A 19397-nucleotide genomic window follows, 5' to 3' on the forward strand; every position below is an offset into this window, starting at 1 on the left:
AGGAAAATAGAATTCAACAGGAACTACATCTTTTATCATTAACAACTGTATTAGTTCCTCTTCCCTTTCTCCCCCTCTTGCTTGTTTCCATAACATTAAGAGTTATATCGAGTCAATCCTGATTGCAAATTCTTTGAGACAATCTTCCCAGTTTTGTTAAATACCAGCCATATTTTGGGAAGCTATATTAAAAATTAGTGTCATCATGAGTCTATCTAACAAAGTGCACACCCAATCCTCTTAGCCAAAGATACCATCCCTCCTTGGGATGTCATGCAGACCCACACAACTTGATTAAATTTGTCAGCAGTGAAGTCTGATAAGGTAAAATAATAGTTTGTAGCTTCTTGTACAGCTATAACAGAATTCCAGCTGGTGGCAATTCTTCTTCTGTTCCAGGTTTTCTCCAAGTGAAACAACATTTTTAAAACAAATAATTTTAAGGGAGCATATGGCATATATATAAAAAAAAAAGTCTAAGGCATCAAAAGCCCAAAGCAATTATTATTTTGACTGCCAAAGAAAGATTTAAAATTTCTTTTTGGCATTGCACAGAAAGGAACCATTGTGAGGCTTTTAGCAGCACTTTCTCAGAAATCTAGCATTAATAATTAAAAGTCTTTAAAAAATACCATAAACGTAGGATTTGCGTGCCAATGTTTCAGGTCTATTAACATGAAACATTTGGAATTCCTTTTGCCCTCTAAGTCATCTGCGGCAGGAGCCACTGAACAGATTGTTTTGCTTGTTTTGCCCTGGCTGCCAGTACCTCAGCTAATCTAGAACATTTTTAACCCATTCCTTTGGACAGCAATTTTCAGGCAGGCTCCTTAAGGGAAGTGAGAGTTGGATTTCTCCTGCTCTTGCAATTAGTTTTTTAAGGACCTCTCTCAGATAGGAAAGTTCCATCTTATCTTAAACTAGTCACCTCTTCTGAGGCAGATTTATAACTAGTAAGTTTTCAGCTGACGTACTATATTTGAGTCTGTTCTTAAATTTTGTTTTTCTGATTTCAGATTGTGTCAGGGAGAAGCTAATTGTGCATTTATTTGACTGGAAATCAGGATATTGTTTTCTACACGGACTCTACTTTCAACATCTTACAGCAATGTTTATGTGCCATTCACGTGTATCATTCCCAATAATAGCAAATTTATTATTTGGCAAAATTGAGATATGTTATTTTTTTACAAACTATTATGTTGGTTTCTATTTATCATATTATTACTCTTTCTAATGTGGGGAGAGGAAAGAAAAATAAAGTGAAAATATCACGTCCCTTCTGAAGGAATCTTTCAAGCACCACTCATGTCTCTCTCTACAGTAAATTGGGTCTTCCTGAATAGATAAACTTATATCTCAGATGATCTGGTAGCAGAGAGGATTTGCACTCCTATAGTTCATGTCTGCACACTTCCTATATATGAACACATGACCTCTCGCTATGCAGTGTAATGAAGTCAAGTCGTTGACGTTGTCTTTTAATTCCCTCTGTTACTGGGCTCACAGAGCTTCAGGAATGTAAGAAGCTTAAGAAACACTGAAACGTCTACAAATAGGAGCAAGTCTCAAGACAAGCCCAGGTCAATGTCTAAAGTATACTGAAAACAAGGACACCTGCTTAGCAGAAGCAACCAAATTAAAACAAGTATTTCTGTCAGCAGCAGCCTCCCACAAAATGCATAGAACTCTGGTAGGATGTTGACCAGAACTCTGGTAGGATGTTGTTCACCTTCAAATTTATCAATATTCTCATAAAGTCTCTATTCTACCACTGAAGAAAGAGAAGGATTCTCATCCCTATTGAGAAAAAATTTTTTGTAAGGAAATTTCTAAAAGTTCACACAGACTGCAAATTCTAATGCACTTGACTGCAAATTCGTAGCGCTTTGGGAGTTCTGTGATAACTCATCTTTCTCTCATTTGCAGCTCCAGAAGTATTTCCAGTGAAAGACACAACAGCTGATCTAGACCAAATAGGTACATTATGTGTTAGATCATTTCCCAGAAACTATATGTTTCCTCATATTTGTCCTGGTTTTGACTGGGAGACAGTTAATTTTCTTCTGTATTGCTGGTGCAGTACTGTGTTTTGGATTTAGTATGACAGAATGCTGGTAACACACTGATGTTTTCATTGTTGCTAAGTAGTCCTTACCCTAAGTAAAGGACTTTTCAGTTTTCCATGCTCTGTCAGAGAGCAGGTGCACAAGAAGCTGGGAAGGAGCACAACTAGGACAGCTGACCTGAACTGATTAAAGGGATATTCCATTTCCATAGAATGCCAAGGAATTATTTTTAAAAGTATATAATGTGTAGACAAAACATAGCACTTTCCTATATATAGCACATGTGCAGGCTTTTGCTCTGAATTATCTGAGTCCAGATGTTTTCTTCAAATCCCTTGACTTCAGAAACCATGGTAGAAAATTGTTTCCCTCATGAAATTTATTCTCAGTAGAAAAGAAACATTGCCATTTAACAGATCTGGCTGGATGGTTTTGGCCTTCTTGACTATAATATAGGCAAAGTATTCTGCTATAAAAGAAGAGGATTTTTATTGGTTTTTAATCCTTTTCCATGATGCTGAGACAAAGTGGGCTTAACTGTCTAGACCCACATAGAACCTTCCCATGTTGTGGCTTCTTTAACAGCCATACAAATTCTGCTCTGTCACCATTCCTCCCCTATCACAGTATTTTTCCTCAGCTGTGCCAGTAACATACTGCTGGTTTTTGTTTCAGTTTTTAAAATAGCTATCATCCTAGTAATATTGAATAGTTTATATCTGTGCTGTCTGTAGTCACATAGGGTGGAGAGGACAGTAAGGAAAGGTGTTTGTTTTTCAGAATAATTTTTATTCTTCAGAGAATTTTATTCTTTTTCACCACTGAGAAAATTCTATGATGCTAAAATGTATGAAGAGAAACCACCTGGGAGCTAGCACCCACCATTTACAATCACTGATAGAAACTAAGAAAACTTTACTAGAAAGAAGAACAAAAAAGCTTTAGCAGTAAGACTTTTACCAGTTTTCCAAGAAAATATAAGAATCAAGAACTGGAACATTGAAAATATAATTCTGCTTTTCTGAAGATACTGCAAGTTAAGAAACATACCTTATCCAGAAAGTATTTTTTTAAAAAGCCTCACAATGAGAAAACAACCAATCTTTCTTATGTACATTTCATATACAATTGCAGAATTTTTTACATTCCCTATTAAGCTAACATTGATGATCACACTGACAAGATACACATTTTTCTGTATCTTACTGTCGTGGTTTGAGACCCCTAAAATCCAATTCTCAAGTCCAAGCCCCCCTCCCACATCTCACCCCAGTGTGAGATGGGTTTTCCAGACACAACACAAGACTCAATATGGGGAGGAAGGCAATTATATTACAATCACTGTACAAATAAATATTACAATACATCATATACATAATCTTAACTATCTCTCCTATGATAAATCAGTATTTATAATGGATCAATCTCTTCTCCCTCCAATAAAAGTCCAGAAGGGAAAAGGAAAGATCCTTTCCATTCTCAAGGCAGCAGTGTCTCTCTTCTTCTATGCTGCAGCAGTAGCTGGATTGTTGTAGCTGGATCTCTCTCCAATACACACAAGGGGGTCTCCTCTCCCCCTCTCAGCCCTTCGGCTCCAATCAAAGGTCTCTCTTTCTCTTCTACGGACTGTGGTAACCGGGACAAAAGTTCGCCTCACCACGTCATGTCACGAAGTGCAGGGGGTCTTCGTGATGGTCCCTTTCCTCAGGGAATTCACCCCTGAGTCAGAACGCCTCAGGCAGCTTTCAGTTGAAAAGCCTTTGCCTCTGCCTTTGCCTGAAAAGAGTTCTACCAGAACTCCTGTGCTCTGTCTCAGAACTGCCAGCTTGGCAGCAGCAGTGGGGGGCAGAGCAAGGTCACCCCCTCCACATTCCATCCAGCCATCCCAGTCCAGCTCTGGGACATCTTGAGCTTCTTAGCTCCTCTCTCTGGTGCATGCTGCACTCCAGAACTCCTCTCAAATAGGAGTCCGTCTCCTCCTCCTGTCTAGGAGGTCTCAGAGGGGTTTGGGGAGTTTGTTTCAGTTCTTACCCCAAAACTCTGTCTCTGTAGAGCTTAGTTCTCTCTCTGCTGCTGGCTGTCTCTCTCCTTGCAAAACTTGCTGCATGCCATCTCTGCCGCTTGTCCTTATCTCTTCTAGTTCTCCGCCACTGTTCTCCGGTCAGTGCTGTTTCTGCCGCTGCTTTTCAGTCCTCTGCTGCCCACTCAAATGTGGAAGAACTTCCCCAACTCTTAGCTACAGATACCTGGCCCAGTTTAATACTGTTCCAAGTTCCTGCAGCCCCATCTGGGGGGCTGGGGAGCCGTGGCCTCCCAGGGGGGCTCCTGCCCCTTCTCCTCGTGGCTTTAGAACATGACCACTTCTCTCCAACAACTACTACATCACCCTTCTTTTCCGGTCTGCTTGTGATATGTTTATATTTTGCAGGAACGCTCATTGGGTCCACATCAAGTGACACCACCCCCTCAGGAGTCACCAATTTTTTTAACTCCAGGGGGAAAACCTTTTTTCCCCACCACACTTACAAAGTTCAAGTAAAAGACACCAGAGTCAAAGAATTATTCTGTCTGGAAGGGATTTTTAGAGATCACCTTATTAAATATGCAGCTTACAGTATGCTAATTTCAAAATTTGATCAGGTTGCACAGGCCCTGCCACGTCAGATACTGAAAATTCCTAAGGGTGAAAATACCACAGATTTTCTAGACAGTCTGTTGCAGTGCATAGCCATTCTCATTCTTCATATCTAACCAGAAATCTCTTGTTAGCTTGTGTTCTTTCACTGGGTACCTCAGAGAAAGAGTCTAATTCCATCTTCCCTGTGACTGCTGTTTAGGGAGCAGAAGATTTTGGGCTACCCACCATTCTGTCTTTCCTTGTCCAGGCTACACAAATGCAGTTCCTTTAGCATCTTCTCATTTTTCAGGTGCTCCAGTTCCCTGAATGTATCTCAGTGGTCCTACAATGATCTATCCATTTTATCAATGTCACAACTTCCTTCACCTACAGTGTCAAAGCACAGTCCTAGTCCTGTTACCAGGATGGCTTGAAGAGCATTCAGAGGACTAAATGAGGCAGGATATCTGAGCATCTACAGAGATGTGTATTTTGACTTCATAATCAAAAGAATCAAATGGGTGATCTTCTGTTACCTAGAAAGGTCACGACTGCTTTGAAACATACTGTGAACTTCATATTACATATGTACAGTAAATAGTTGGAATAGAATACCACATTAATTATTTCCCAATTCCATACTCTGATCTACTGCTGTCAAATACAATGACCTTTCTAATAACCAATGATCACTTAATTTTTCCCTCTAAGAGCTACTAATGCTGTATTTTGCCTTCAAAAATTTCTGCTTTCACAAACACAGTAATAAAAATGAAGTTAGGGGGTTTTGGTTTATCCTCTTCATTACTTAAATAGGAAGAAAATGAATATTCCTTAAAAAAAAATCTGGGGTTGGAGTGAATGATACACAAAAGTATAATTATTTGTAATTTATCATGAAATTAAATTATAATTTCTAATAATTAAGTCATCTTTTTAAAATCTCTCTAATTATTGTTCTAATGATTAATTATATTAATCATCTTCCAGTGCTAAAAAGGAAACAATTGCTGTTCTACTCTGGAATGTTTAATTCCAATTTTTACTCACTATGAATATGTTACAGTTCTTCTGTTGGCAGTCGCAAAAACTCTCTATAAAGGCAGCATTTACTGCAGTTTCTCTCAGAGCCAAGGAATACAAATGGAGCTTGACGTTTTTGAATTTTCAGGCATTGAGCTACAGTAGTTATTAGAACTATTGCTCTTACTATATTACACTGTCTTAAATGCACAGCTTATGGAAATTTTTATTTGTTCATCATAAAGGAAAAAAGTGGCTTTGCATAAAAATGAATGTTGAAATGGACAAAAAGTCTACACACAGTCACTGTAGGTCTCTTTTTTCCATGGTTACAAAGAAATGATGCATTTTATTTTGTAAAGATTAACTATTTTACAAAATCTTACTATGGCAATAAGTTCAAAAATTTCATAACAGTATCAGAGTTCCTCTTCACTGTTTTGAAGTGAAGTTTTCAATGTAGTTTCAACTGAGTTTCAGCATAATGTGTCATTTCTTGGGCTTTTAAGTAAAGTTAGTTGTTCAAAAAGCCCATGTTTCTTTTAATTTTCCAGCATAATCACACAGCTCAGGAAATGACATCACTCTCCTACTACCAAAAATCTGGTTGAAAGTCCTAAATCTCAGTGCACTTTCTCAGCCAGTGACAAGAGCAGCCTGCTGAAGTGAATGAAACCTTTGTCCTAGTCAGTGAAACTGGATTTTGCCTGCCTTTTTTAAGAACTGTACAAAACTTACCTGTTTAGAAAGTAAGTTTCAAAAAATAAAAATCTCAAAAGAGATAAAATAAGTTTCAGAATGGGATTCAGACCTCTCGGGATTAATTGCTGGCAATGTTCCCGAGTTTTAAATAGCAACTTATTTAATCTTAAAAAACAACAACAACAAAACAACAACAACAACAAAATGAACAAAAAAAACCCTATTCAAAACATGATCCCTTATTTTGTAATAACTAACAACAAACATGCAGATTCATAACAGAAAACAGGCACTGCAGTAACACAAACAGGAACATTGAAAGGCCACTTCTTTCCCCAAGTGTCATATCAATAATTTAGGAAAGACTTTAGCTGAAGATCAACACAGGCCAGCACGGTAAACTAAATGTAGCTATCTATATATGATTATGTTAATGGAGATCAAAATTACGGTCCAATCCTGGTGACTGTCCAGTATATGCCTACTTCAGGGGAAACTGTTTCACTGTCCAGTCTCTGTTCACTGTTTTGCAAGTAGGTTTTGTAGCATGAGATGGCGATAGGTCACAAGCTATGCTGACACCAGAGGAATACCTGAGGCTACCTGTAAAAAAGAAAAAGTAGGATTTCTTCCATTTCTTCCACACATTTTGTATGTTGGGGTTTTTTTTCCAAATGGTATGAAGCTGGGTTCAATTCAAACAGTGATAAATAATGTTCATGACGCTGAATTTTCACACTGTTAAACCAGGTCAGTGAATTCAGACTAAAACGCCTTAAAAAGCCCACTGATAACCCTTCAAGTGTATGGAAACAACATTTAAATTTTCTTCAAGTAGCAGACACATACATCCATCAATCCCTGTCTATATCCTACTGGAGATAGAAAAAGTTAATTCACAACACCCAGAGCACATCACATAGATCACTGATAAAAGTCACTACAATTTTTTAATCAACAACAAGTGTTGCGAGGTCTGCTCTTGTTCGAAAGCACTCAGCATGTTTCAGTGACATTCCCCAGCAATATGACGTCAGTCTTTACAGACATAAACTTTGGGCATTACAGGAACATGAAGTACCACACATCATTTTGAGCTCCACACAATTGAAGAGGCTGTGGGGAACCACTTCATACCTTAGACATTGCCATTTCCTGCAGCATACAGCAAACATGAGGCCATGCAATATCCTGGAGCAATATGATTGAGGCTACTCCTTTAGCAAATATAAATTAAGTTCTAGCATTGTTTTGTTCTCTCCCTTTACCCCTAATGTCCTGCACACGAGTTTACTAGTTAAGTAATATTGCTTATTTCTTAAATCAGAAACCTTTTTTTTCTATCTTGGCATCAGAGGTACAACCCCAGTTCATAACAACCCACCACATCAGCCACACTTCTACAAAACTGTTGCAACTTGTGCCTCCAAACAACAAGTAAAGTGAGTGGAAAATCACCCAAGTTCATTTCAGTGGGGCCAGTGAAAGAAGCAGTTTCCCAAATGACTATTTTTTTTCTCCCCCAAAGCAAGCTTCCCAGGCTTTGACTTTACCTATGTCAGTGGTCCAGTAAGTGCATTATTTTGTTTACACTGAGCTATACTCCCAACACAGGGAAAAAGAATACAGATCGACCCTGGATAATCATGGGTTTATGGGCACAGCAGCTTTCCTCACCTCTGTCTTAAAAATGCACAACTGGCCCATGCCAATGGAGCAGAGAAGCTAGGACACATAGTATAGAATTAGAAGGGTAAATACTTATTTATGCACACAAGGTGTACCAGCCAAAACGGGGCATCACGAATGTGCTTTTGCCCAATTGTTCTGGCCTTCAAACATTCAGGTACAACACAATTTTGCTATTCGTTGACACCTACACTGCTTATTAGCAATCAGAGTAAAACTTTGTAAAGCAGATATATTTTTGCAGCATTCTTGCTGCTTGTCTACTGATCCAGATGTCCCTGGGTTCAGTGTTGCTAGTTATCTATGACATGAGACAACACTAAGAAGGTTTCAAATACGTGACAGAGAGGCTGGGATGCTGGTGTTATCTTGGTTATCCAGGCATATTCTTTACCCTTCCTAAACAGTTCTAAGCTTCCAAGAAGCAAAGGTTCTTACTTCCAGACTGAGGTAGTCATTTGTTTTGTTTTACTTATGCATGAATAATAATAAAGTGTCCAGTAAAATTTCTAGTGGTTAGGGTGCAGCACTTTCACCGCTGCGACCCGGGTTCGATTCCCAGACCCCCGGGCAGATGGAGCTCGTCAGCCCTGTAAGGCAATCCATCTAAGAGAAGGTCACTCTAAACAAACCTACGTCCTGAGACCCTCACTGCCACTGTCCAAGCTTGCTCGGCCCCGGCAGATGAACCTCAGGATTAAAGGGTGGGCTCAGTTCAGCGCACGCTGGGTCTCACCTAAAAAATCCACTGCGCAGGCTCGAAGGGTTAATGACCTTTCCCAAATCTTCGCTCGCGAAGACTGGCCATTACTTACTTACTTACTATCTAACATGAACCAACATATATGCTAAGATAATACACTTTCACAGAAGAAAGACTTACTGATACAATTATTAGGGAAGGTAATTTTTGTAACAATTCCCCAACGGGCTGCGGCTGCAGGCAGGCAGTGGGAAGGCATTTGGGTTTGCTGCTGTCCCTCTTACGGAGGCAACAGAGGATTCTCTGATTTCTCCTTTTCCCTTGTGCCAGCACAGAAGACAGACTCCGTCTGTCACCCCTTTTCCCAGTTAAACTGCCCTGCAGAAGCAGCCCACACCTTTACATGACCTCATCAAACCACATCGAAGACCTCTTTTCACCTCGCAGACTACGAGCTACATGCACTGACCAGAAATCGTGGGGCTCTTTACAGCCTCTCAATTTAAAATAAAATGCGGATGCCTAATACCGCTGGAGCTCGGGGAAGGTGTCAGGAAACACTCGCTGGAAGAACCCGCCGGGAGGCGCGGCCGGCTTTGTTCCTACCGCGGCCACTTTCCAGAGCCTTTTTATTCACCATTTGTAACTGAGACAGTTGCCAGAAGATGGCACTAGAAGATAAAATATCCTTGAATTTTAGTCCCAGCTGTTACCCACGAAGTGATATCCCCCGAAGCCTTTTACAGTAAGATTTTGATTTACTGCAGCAAGCGGTGTGCTACAAACCTCTTGTACTCCACTGATTTAGTTCTTAAACGGTCGGGTTTATAGCAGCAGGTAGAAAACAATTTGTTTAAAGAATGTTCAGGTTCGGTGACAACAAAAGCTGGAGCCATGCTGAGGAAGCAGGAGCCAGGACCAGGGGCCAGCCAGCATGAGGGCCTGGTGCTTTGAATCATAGAATCATAGAACGGTTTGGGATGGAAGGGACGTTTTAGAGGTCATGTAGTTCAAACCTCCCCACCATGGGCAGGGTCATCTTCCACTAGACCAGGTTATTCAGAGCTCCATCCAACCTGGCCTTGAACACTTCCAGGGATGAGGCAGCCACAACTTCCCTGGACAACATATTCGAGTGCCTCACCACCCTCACAGTAAAGAATTTCTTCCAAATATCTATTCTAAACCTACTATCTTTTGAAACAATTCCCCCTGTCCTGTCACTACATGCTCTTGTAAAAAGTCTGTCTTTCTTATAGGCTCCCTTCAGGTACTGCAAGGCTGCAATAAGGTCATCCCAAAACCTTTTCTTCTCCAGGATGAAACAAATCCTTTTGCCAGTGTTAGTGAGGTACACTGTGTCTGGAAGTCCAACTCACTTCTCTCAGCTCTGCTGTGTCTGGGGCACTCTTCATTTGAGATGGCAGAAGATTTCACAGTAAGTACCAAAGTTAGGTTTAGGACATTTGCTGTTCTTACCAGTTCTCATGAGATTACCTGATATGCCACCTCTTTTTTCCCCATAAATAATACTAAAAAACGCATGGCTCCCAGCATGGTACAATGTTTTAGGAGTAATGCTTATTAAGTAATTATGTTTTTAATGTATTTTGAGAACTTGCTAAAATATGAATAACACAAGTCTTCTCAATCGACCATATAAAATACCAGAATAGTAGGAAAATAGTTGACTTTTATGCCTTCATCTGCAATAGGCATAAGAGAATCATATTCTGAACCTTTATGTAAACTTGGACAATTGTGACCAATCATAAAGAAATGTGTACTATAACAGCTCTACATATATCAGATACAAATAATTGATTCATGGTAGAACTTCATCTTCTGTTGGTATCTCAAATATCAAATGCCAATTTGAAGCTACTGGGTCACTTAATTAATTAGCTGTACTAGTTGCAAGCTTACTTAAATTACCTTCCACAATATATTATGCCTGCAGAATAAATTATTAATTTTACAAAACTTCTTAGCTAAAGAGTCTTGCCTCTTCCTAGCCACAGTATTTACATCAAAGCAGAAAAAAAACCAGAGTATTTATCTTAAATAATGAAATTATAAGGAAAAAAAGATATGTGGAGGTTATGATTTCTAAAACTATAAGCTGTACAACCCCAGGATTGAGAAAACAAAGACACACATCTCCAGGAGGTGTGTGTTACTGTAATAGTGCAAGAGATCCATGCTTTATAACTTTTGTTGAAGTTATTTTACTGTTTGATCTTAGAAACAAGAAATATGTTTGGTCTTAGAAACAAGAAAAACACTTTCATGTGTTGGACTTGACTGTGTGACTGAAGCATGTTAGCAAGCCCACATTTATTCATGTATTAAGTGAATGTCTAGATCACATGGAAGGCTTCAATATCTGATTTCTTCTGTTACCTCTTAAAACTAAATAAAATTTAATTTAGGAAAAAATGCATGGTAAACAGACACTTGGTGGGACACTGTTTTGGATGGTTAATATAGATTTGCCTAAGTTCACAGTTGCAGATACGGGTTAAAAATTGCATTTTTGGAAAACTGTTTCTCCTTATGTGGGAACATTTTATTTTCATCTTCAGTGCCCATGTTTTTTCATAGGCTTTGGTACTTTCTTTCATTAAAAAATAAATATAAGAGAACAGAAATTTTAGCTGTTACATGGGACCTTGATTCTATAATATTCATAGTTGCCTGATTTAGCAATTTTTCATCCTTCTCCAGTGATTTTCAAAAGAAAACAAGCAAATAAAAACAGAAAGAATGACAACAAAAAAACCCCACCAAACTCTTTAAAGCATAAGATGTTTTCCTTACATCTCTAGCTCACCTGCTTTTTAACCACCAAGCCTCACTATTTATTCTGCAATGGCATTTGTTGTGCCCTGCTTTGAAGGAAAGAATATTTGTCTCTTTCTAAAACACAGTTCAAGGTAGTCCTGACATAAATAACACAGTTCAGGATAGTCCTAACATAAGTAACACACCTCAAATATCCCTGAGGTGAAAATTTTTATAACATGTAGTCAGACTACCTAAATACAATAGGTCAAGTTCTACCTGAAATTTGAACTGCTTTGCACTTGCTATCAGACAATTAACATAATCCTCCCTCAGTAGTACTTACAATGGGTCTCTGAAATTTGGAGCTTTACATATTTTACCTGAATCCCCTGCATGCTGCAAACATGCCAACTAAGCAGCACTCTGGGAAACTGCAGTGCCAAGGCTCAGTACAGCTGCAGAGCAGATGGTAGGGGACAGAGCTGGCACAACAGACTGTGGCAAAGGCAGAGGTAAGCTAGTCATTAAGTCAACCTCATATTCTTTGTGCAAGCTCACACTGAGGTGGAGGCAAATCTGTTTGTTTTACCAGCACTATGACAGGTACGCACTGAGGCCCTGCTTTACTGACATTGTGCGATTATACAATCAACCATAGAACTCCCACTGTGCTCAGTGGAAGCAGGGGCATGTCCTGATCAAATAAAACCTTCAGCATGGTCATCTCTCAGATGGTTTCTCTTATTTTCACACTCGATCCCTTTAATGTTCACTATTGAGGGTGTTATCCTGCCAGCTAGGTTTTGTACAGGAGATTTAGTTCCACAGCAGAACTGTTAAGCATACTGCAATAGTCGGGCCTTAGCATGTGTCCTCCCCACATACACACACATCCTCTCCCTTGCCATTGTCTCTAGTGGACATTATGATTTGCCTTAAGATAAGAACACCAGGTGGGAATTGCAGAAGGAACTCTGGATGCTGGTATAATATAAGAGGTGGGGGAGCTGTGATGATTGGGATTGACTTTGGTACACATTGGCCTACAAGAGTATAAAATGCTGCTTAAGAGTGGACTAACTGGGTAAACTGGCCTCTTGAGTTTGCAGGCAGCTCCCTGGTCCTTGTCCCCAGCCTGTTCCCATCACATCCCTCCAGGAATGCCTGCAGGGTAAGTCCACACTTGAAACTGGGAACACTCACTTTAAGATGGGTGAGTAAAAGTGCTAAGATCTGGTAAAACACAGAGATAAAATTCTAAAGTAGCTACATAGATGCTTTGTTGATTTATAATTCTGAATTTTGAAAGGCCAAAGACTGTAAACCTGTGTTTCTAGCCAAACCTACTTATTTTATAAACCTTTATATCTGCTTATATTATATAGTGCATTGACAACATTTAGATGCTGTATTAGCAACAAATCTAATCATAATAATCAACATAATCAGTGTCGCATTTCTTCTGCCTGGCTGACAGTCTTCTCTCTACCACTCTGCTACACATACGTATCAGAAGGTGCCTATCCATTAGCAGGAAGACAACTCCTTTACCATATTATGTTTACCAAATGCAGACATTTAAAATTTAAATTTAAAATTAAAAAATCAGGAAGCGGTGTTGTCATTGTATTGGTGCTAGGAAAACAACCTACTGGTGTCAGATAATATTTTGTTCTTACAAGATGGATCAGGGAATCTTACATGGTCCATGTAGGAGTCTTCCATTCTAATACGAATTTTTTGTTGAAGAAAAATAAATTGGAGTTGGATAGTCTTGTTATTAAGTGGTATTTCTGAAGCTGTGACACTTGACAACACACAATATCTGTGCAGTTTAGCTGTTGGAAGAGGTTGTACCAGCAGTTTAAGCCTGTGATATTTTGTAATTTTTCCATGCTATTTATACATGTGATTTATCAGCAGCATATTATGATCTGACAGCCCTCTGATTATGGCTTCAGTGGATTATGACAGAATTTGAAATTCCTAACCAGAACTTTGTGACTATCACGTGTGGTCCTGAGGCTTCACGTTTTGGCTTCACAGTCTGCAAAAGAGCCACAATGAGAGTCATCAGGCATATCTTCACGGAACAGTTAATAAGGGAAACAGAAAAGGTGGGAAGAATGGGGAGTCTCGTTAGAGAAAATGCTGTAGATGATGAGTCCTTTGTCCTTCTTCAGACAAACACAACTAAAAATTAGGTCTGATACTCGAAGCAGTGTTGTTTTGCATGAACATCTTCATTAACCAATTTATTTCTATGTAAAAATAAGCCTAGGCCAAAACACCAGTTGTTCCTATTTTGAAGAATGTCTGATCCGTATTTCTTACCTTGTTAATCTGGTTCACTTCACTTACACTGTTGAAAGCAGTTTACACATGTTTAACTTATGTGAATTCAATGAGCATTGGAGAATTAATCAATGTTTAAAGCAGTTGTTAGCCTGACTCTTGGGCACCATCTTACATTCTTAGGCAAGCGAAAATTTTCGGTCAATTCTGAGAATTAAGCAAACAAGATTAATGCCTTTCTGTAACTGAGAGTTTAATTGGCTAGCCAAGTTGTGAATTCCAGTCAGCTTGCCCTGCATGAATGACAAAATAGGAATTAAAATAGCTGAAGTGGAAAACCACACTGTATAGATTTTTTTTTCCTAAGAGAGAAAGTCCTGATTTTCTTATGTTGAGAGAATATGGAAATATTATTCTCTGAGATATTTTATCTAGTAGTAATTTCCACAGTACTCTATTATAGTTTGTCACTCTGGTTTTCATGACTTCCATAGTCATGAATTAGGTGTTAAACTAAAATCCATTAGAATTACATGGATATATCTGCAAGTAAGAGGAAAACTAGGCCCATCATTTCTTAACTCAAGAACCTATGTATTTATAGGTTTGGGGAAGTTTGTAATTATCTTCTAAATGGGATACTTACCAATAAAGAAATTACTATGAAAGTGTTGTGTGTGTGAAATTTTACTGACACCTGATAGCTAGTTCTGCAACAGTGGCCTCTAATAGCCAAGAGGAATGTCATTGACACACAAAAGGTGATTTATTTTTCCCTCAGGGGTCTCTGGGCCTTTGTAGTTCCTGGGAAAAACTTCTATTTGTACAGGCTTTGTGTGAGTTACTTTATTTTACTGACTTGAGAATGTATTTTTAAGGAATGAACTGAAATAAATATGTATTTCTATAAAAATATTTCCTCTTTAATTAATTCATCTCATCTTCATTTGCTGTTTTTCTATAAAACATGCTTTTCCTCTAGTGAAATGGCAAAGTCTGAGAACTTTAACTGAAACATACGCTTGCTTCAAATATGAAACAACATATAATGCAGACATTTGTCATTCCCTATGATGGATGGTGGTTTGTTTTGACATAAATGGTATTCATTTGAGGACATTGTTTTGTAAACACAGGAATGCACATTACCTGTACTGATCAACAAATGATTTTAGACTTTTCCATGAAATGTAATTTGGTTTAGGAGGAATGGAAATATCCTTTAAAATGTTGGATTGTAGGTTTAGTTTACTTTGGCAGTAATATGGGTGTGGAATTCTGCTGCTAGGACACCTAATTTTTTTTTATTTTTTTTTTTTTGCCTTGCTCCTAATCAGTAATACTGTGCAAATAATGTTTTCTTTTGTTTTGTTTTTTTGTTTGTTTGTTTGTTTTCTGTTTTGGGTGTGTCTGGTCTTTGCTGGAAAATTCAAGCAAGGAAAGAATGTATTCTAAATGAACTGTGTTCAAAAAATCAGCAAAGCTGAGATCTAAGTTAATTCAGAAAGATTTTGGATTTTTCATTTAATAAAGCAGAGAGATTCCAAATGCAGAATAAGGAATCTGATCACATTGCAGGTGGTACACGTTCCTGCCGAGTGTTTTTTTTCCTTTGTGTGTAAGCCTGTACCATCCATCACACCATCACAAACGGAACAGACTTCACGAATAACTGAAAGAAAAAGCACAATAGGGCCACGTGATATAAATTGCTACTAGCCTTGCAAGGCATACATTTAGTAGACTATTAAATCATCTCAGAATATTGCTTTGTATTTGCTGGGGTATAGAAGTTGTATTAGCATTTAATTGCCACGTGCCATATTCCCCATTGTGATTTTAACACACTTCTCATAGCTCCTCTGGCACAAGGAGAGCATGCCAAGTAATTTAAACGGGAGCTACACATCCTTTGTTGTCATTGTTACACAGACTGCGGCACACGCTCCCGGAGCTTTGTTGCCGTATTGCCGAGTTTTAGATCGAGTTTTAGGAGCCCTGCAATTTAATGATACGCTCGCAGGAGCAAGAAAATCAGAACTGTCAGAATCAGCCTCGTAGCTGGATTCGCGGGCCAGCAGAACTCGGGCACTGTCTGTTCAAACCTCCGTGTCGCAGCCACAGGGAGCGAGAGGCGCCCCGCGGGTGCGGTTCTTTTGTAGGCAGCGGGACCCCCCGCCTCTCTGCCCGCCGGGAGCGGAGGGGTGTGCAGGGGGTGTGGAGAGGGGTGTGCCCGCGGCCGTGTCCGCCTGTCCCCCGGCTCTCGCCGCTGCCCTGCAGGGGGGCGGACCCGCTCCTCCGGCGGCGGCTCCGGCGGGACCCGCCGATAGCAAGGTGGGCGGGCGGGGGTCGCCGGCGGACGAGGGCGCTCGGAGCGGCCGGGGCGCGGGGAGGAGGGACCGGCGGCGGGAGGAGGAGCGGCGGCCACACGTCACTTTCCCCGGCCGCGTGTTTACGTGGAGCCGAAGATGGCGGCGCCGGTGGCCCCGCCACGGCAGCTGTCGTCGCTGTGAGGCGGCACGGGACGGGACGGGAAGGGACGGGACCGGACAGCGAGCTTGTGCGCCCCGGCTGAGGGGAGGGCGCGGGGCGAGCCCCTCCTCCTGTTACCGCTAACACCCTGCTCTCCCGCACAGACGCCATGGAGGACGAGGAGCGGCTGAAGAAGCTGGAGGCTGGGAAAGCCAAGGTAGGAGGAGGAGGAGGCGGCGGTGGTGACGGGGCGGCAGGGAGGCAGCAGGGTGAGAACGGGGGCGGGTTGTCAGCGGGGCCGGCCGCGGTGCGGCGGCGGAGCGGGGCTGCGGCAGGGGCTTGGCGCGGGGCCCCGCCGCGAACAAAGCCGCGGGCGGAGCAGGCGCTTTGTGCCGCCCGCCCTGCGCGCCCCGCGCTCCCCCGCCCTCCCGCCGGGCGGTGGGTGCGAGTGCCCGATACAGCAGCCCCCGACAGCGGGCACGCCACAGGTGCCCTCGCAGGACCGGGCGATGACAGCCCGGACGGCCCCCGCGGCGGCGCCGGGCGGAGGAAGAGCCGAGGAGGGGGGTTAACCTCCTTATCCTTCACACCCAAGGCGCGAATCCCGTTTGCCTCATAAGCCTGGGAAACCCTGTGAACCTTTAAGGAAGTTGTATAAAACTGACAGCTGTTCCTCAGTGTGGAGCTAATGCCGTGAGAGAGCCTTAGGAGACAGGGGATTAGCGGTGCCTCCAGTGGTGCGGAGGGCTGGGAATGCCGGGCAGTGCGTGAGTCACCTGCCGGCGCCGCCGCAGCCCCGGTGCCCGCACACCTGCGCTCGGCCGTCACCGCCCCAGGGCTGTCAGGCGGCTCAGACGGTGCCCTGCGGGCTTACCCAGGTGGTAATCGGGGAGCTTATCCTTCTGCTCTTTAAGCACGGCTCAGTACACACCGGCTGAACAGCGTTTTGCCTTCTGGGCAACAGACCACTTACTATGCTTTAGGAGGACCTCTTTTTTACTTCAAAGAAAGCTTTGGTGTGGTCAGTGAGATAAGATAATTAATGGCATCGTAGGAAAATAAGATAAAATTAGTGTTTTGGCGTCAGGTATCATCTGTTTCCTTCCTGCAATCGTTGCTAAATGATAAGAGTTCAGAAGTTGGCCGGTCATTCATGCTAAAGATATACATGTAACGTGGCAGGAGGTAATAGTACAGCAACAAGAAGACAAGCTAAAGATGAAACTATGAAACAACATCATTGCCTTATTTATTTATGTGGATTATGGAAAAGAACATATCATTCATCTGCAAAGTATGAATAGGTATTTTGCTGTATTAGGAAAAAATTAGTAACTTAATGTGTTTCTGTTTGGGTTCAAAACGTCTATTGGGAAATTCTCCTAGACAGAGCTGTGTGTTTGTAGAGGAAAACCTGTTCTTTAAACGCTTAGTGCAAGAATGGTGTTTGCACAACATTATGCAGTACTCCTAAAAGGCACTGGGACAAATTAAATCCTGGTGACAGTACATTCTGTCACACACAGATTGGCTAATTCTTCTGTGGAAAATTAGGCAGTAGTTCACAAAGAAAATGGTTGGAGTAGATTTGGCATTATTATAAACCACAAAGAAGAATTTATCAAGAGAATTTAGATTTTTCTGTCCGTGTTGACACAGAAAACTAATGACAATTACTGAAAATTGAACCAAAGGCTAGGACTCTAGCAGGAGTTCAGTGGCCTCCTTCATACTTTGAGAAAAGACATGTACCCACTTTACTAATTTGTTTTGCGTTTTAAGAGTATTGTCGTAAGTCTCACTATTGTTGTAGTCTTTTCTGCTTAAAACCCAATGATGCTCTTAAAAACCCAATGATGTTCAGTATTTGACTGAAGACTTTAGTATTCTATGTTTTTAAACATTTCCCATGGTTTAAATAATTATCACTCTTTAAAACTATATGTGATTTATGTGGGAAAAAACTATAAAAGCAGGGTTAATTTTTCAGATTTTTCATTGGTGTTTTGTGTACCATTTACCCCTTCTTTTTACATGTGAATGATGTAACTAAACGTGCTGTAGAGTAGAGACTAGGTCACAATCTTCCAGTGGCAAGTCACTGATAAAGGCAGAAAAGAAGAAATTGTGTTAGCAAAGAAAGGAAGCAGCTCCTGTAGCTGCTTTTCTCTTTTTCAAACACATTCACAAGTAGCATAATTAGTGCATCTCTTAAGATGCTTGGCTCCAGTGAATATTTTCTGAGAACCGTGGCAACAAGCATCCAGAAAACTTTTGAACCTAACCACTTGAGAGTTGTTTAAATAAAATAGTTGAAAAATGTATTTAAGTATGTGTTGTTACTGTGCTAAGAGTGCAGGTATTGCTATACTGCAAATACATTAAACCATTCGCCTGAAATTATAAATTTTAATTGTAAATAAGATGTTTCATAAACTTCGGGATGAATGTAGGTAATTGGGATTATGGTAAACGACCCTAGTAGATGCCATGAAGACAGCTGCTACATTGCTAATGGTGGCATCATTGTTGGAAATTGAGACTTGCATTCTTCTTTGGTTTGTTTTTGGTTTGGTTTTTTTCTTGAAAGGTAGGTGCTGCCAAATCTCAGTAGGTGCATATCAAATAATATGAACTTTCTGTAAAGCAACCATTTGGTTGTTTTCTCATCATAATGTCAAGTAGGCAAACTGTGGATTTTTGTTTTGTGTGATTTGATCTGCTTTTGAACTTTTTCTTGATGTCTTCTTAAGACACTGTCTCTTCACATAGCTCTTTTAGAGAGAAGTGTATTAAAAATGGATTTTCTGCAACTGGTTTCTTCTGAGTCCTCCTTTATTGTTACTGGAAATAAGAAGCTGCATTGTGAATCTTACCTTCATTGAATGGTGCTAAGTGTACTCAAGCCTGGCAGAATGGGTCTCAGTGTGAGCACACACAGCCTTTGCCAGTACATCATTTGAAAAATGGAATAAAAAGCTCTTGATGGAAGCTCACCAACATTTGTGTTTACCTGGTGATTTTTGGAGACTACACCAAG

The 19397-nt window shown here is 40.7% G+C and overlaps 1 protein-coding gene and 1 long non-coding RNA gene across 9 annotated transcripts in view; both read left to right on the plus strand.

Annotated features, from left to right (window-relative positions):
• The window catches only part of LOC108498669, a 47978-nt gene extending 46856 nt beyond the window's left edge, over positions 1 to 1122 (plus strand). The window contains exon 5 of the long non-coding RNA XR_001875259.1: positions 1017 to 1122. This is a non-coding gene — a long non-coding RNA (uncharacterized LOC108498669). The remainder of the gene's footprint in view (positions 1 to 1016) is intronic.
• Positions 1123 to 16158: 15036 nt separating this feature from the next.
• Positions 16159 to 19397, plus strand: part of AKAP9 (A-kinase anchoring protein 9) — a 114724-nt gene continuing 111485 nt past the window's right edge. For 4 of the 8 annotated variants that reach the window (XM_017817685.1, XM_017817684.1, XM_017817682.1 and 1 more), the window contains exon 1: positions 16337 to 16574. In XM_017817685.1, coding sequence (XP_017673174.1) covers positions 16527 to 16574 — 48 coding nt within the window. In that variant the 5' untranslated portion in view covers positions 16337 to 16526. Of the gene's footprint in view, positions 16220 to 16335; positions 16575 to 19397 lie in introns of those variants that run through there. The other 4 variants (XM_017817683.1, XM_017817686.1, XM_017817688.1 and 1 more) reach the window with 2 other exon arrangements.

This window comes from Lepidothrix coronata, unplaced genomic scaffold (assembly GCF_001604755.1).
Source record: "Lepidothrix coronata isolate B3197 unplaced genomic scaffold, Lepidothrix_coronata-1.0 Scaffold62, whole genome shotgun sequence".
Taxonomy (NCBI): domain Eukaryota; kingdom Metazoa; phylum Chordata; class Aves; order Passeriformes; family Pipridae; genus Lepidothrix; species Lepidothrix coronata.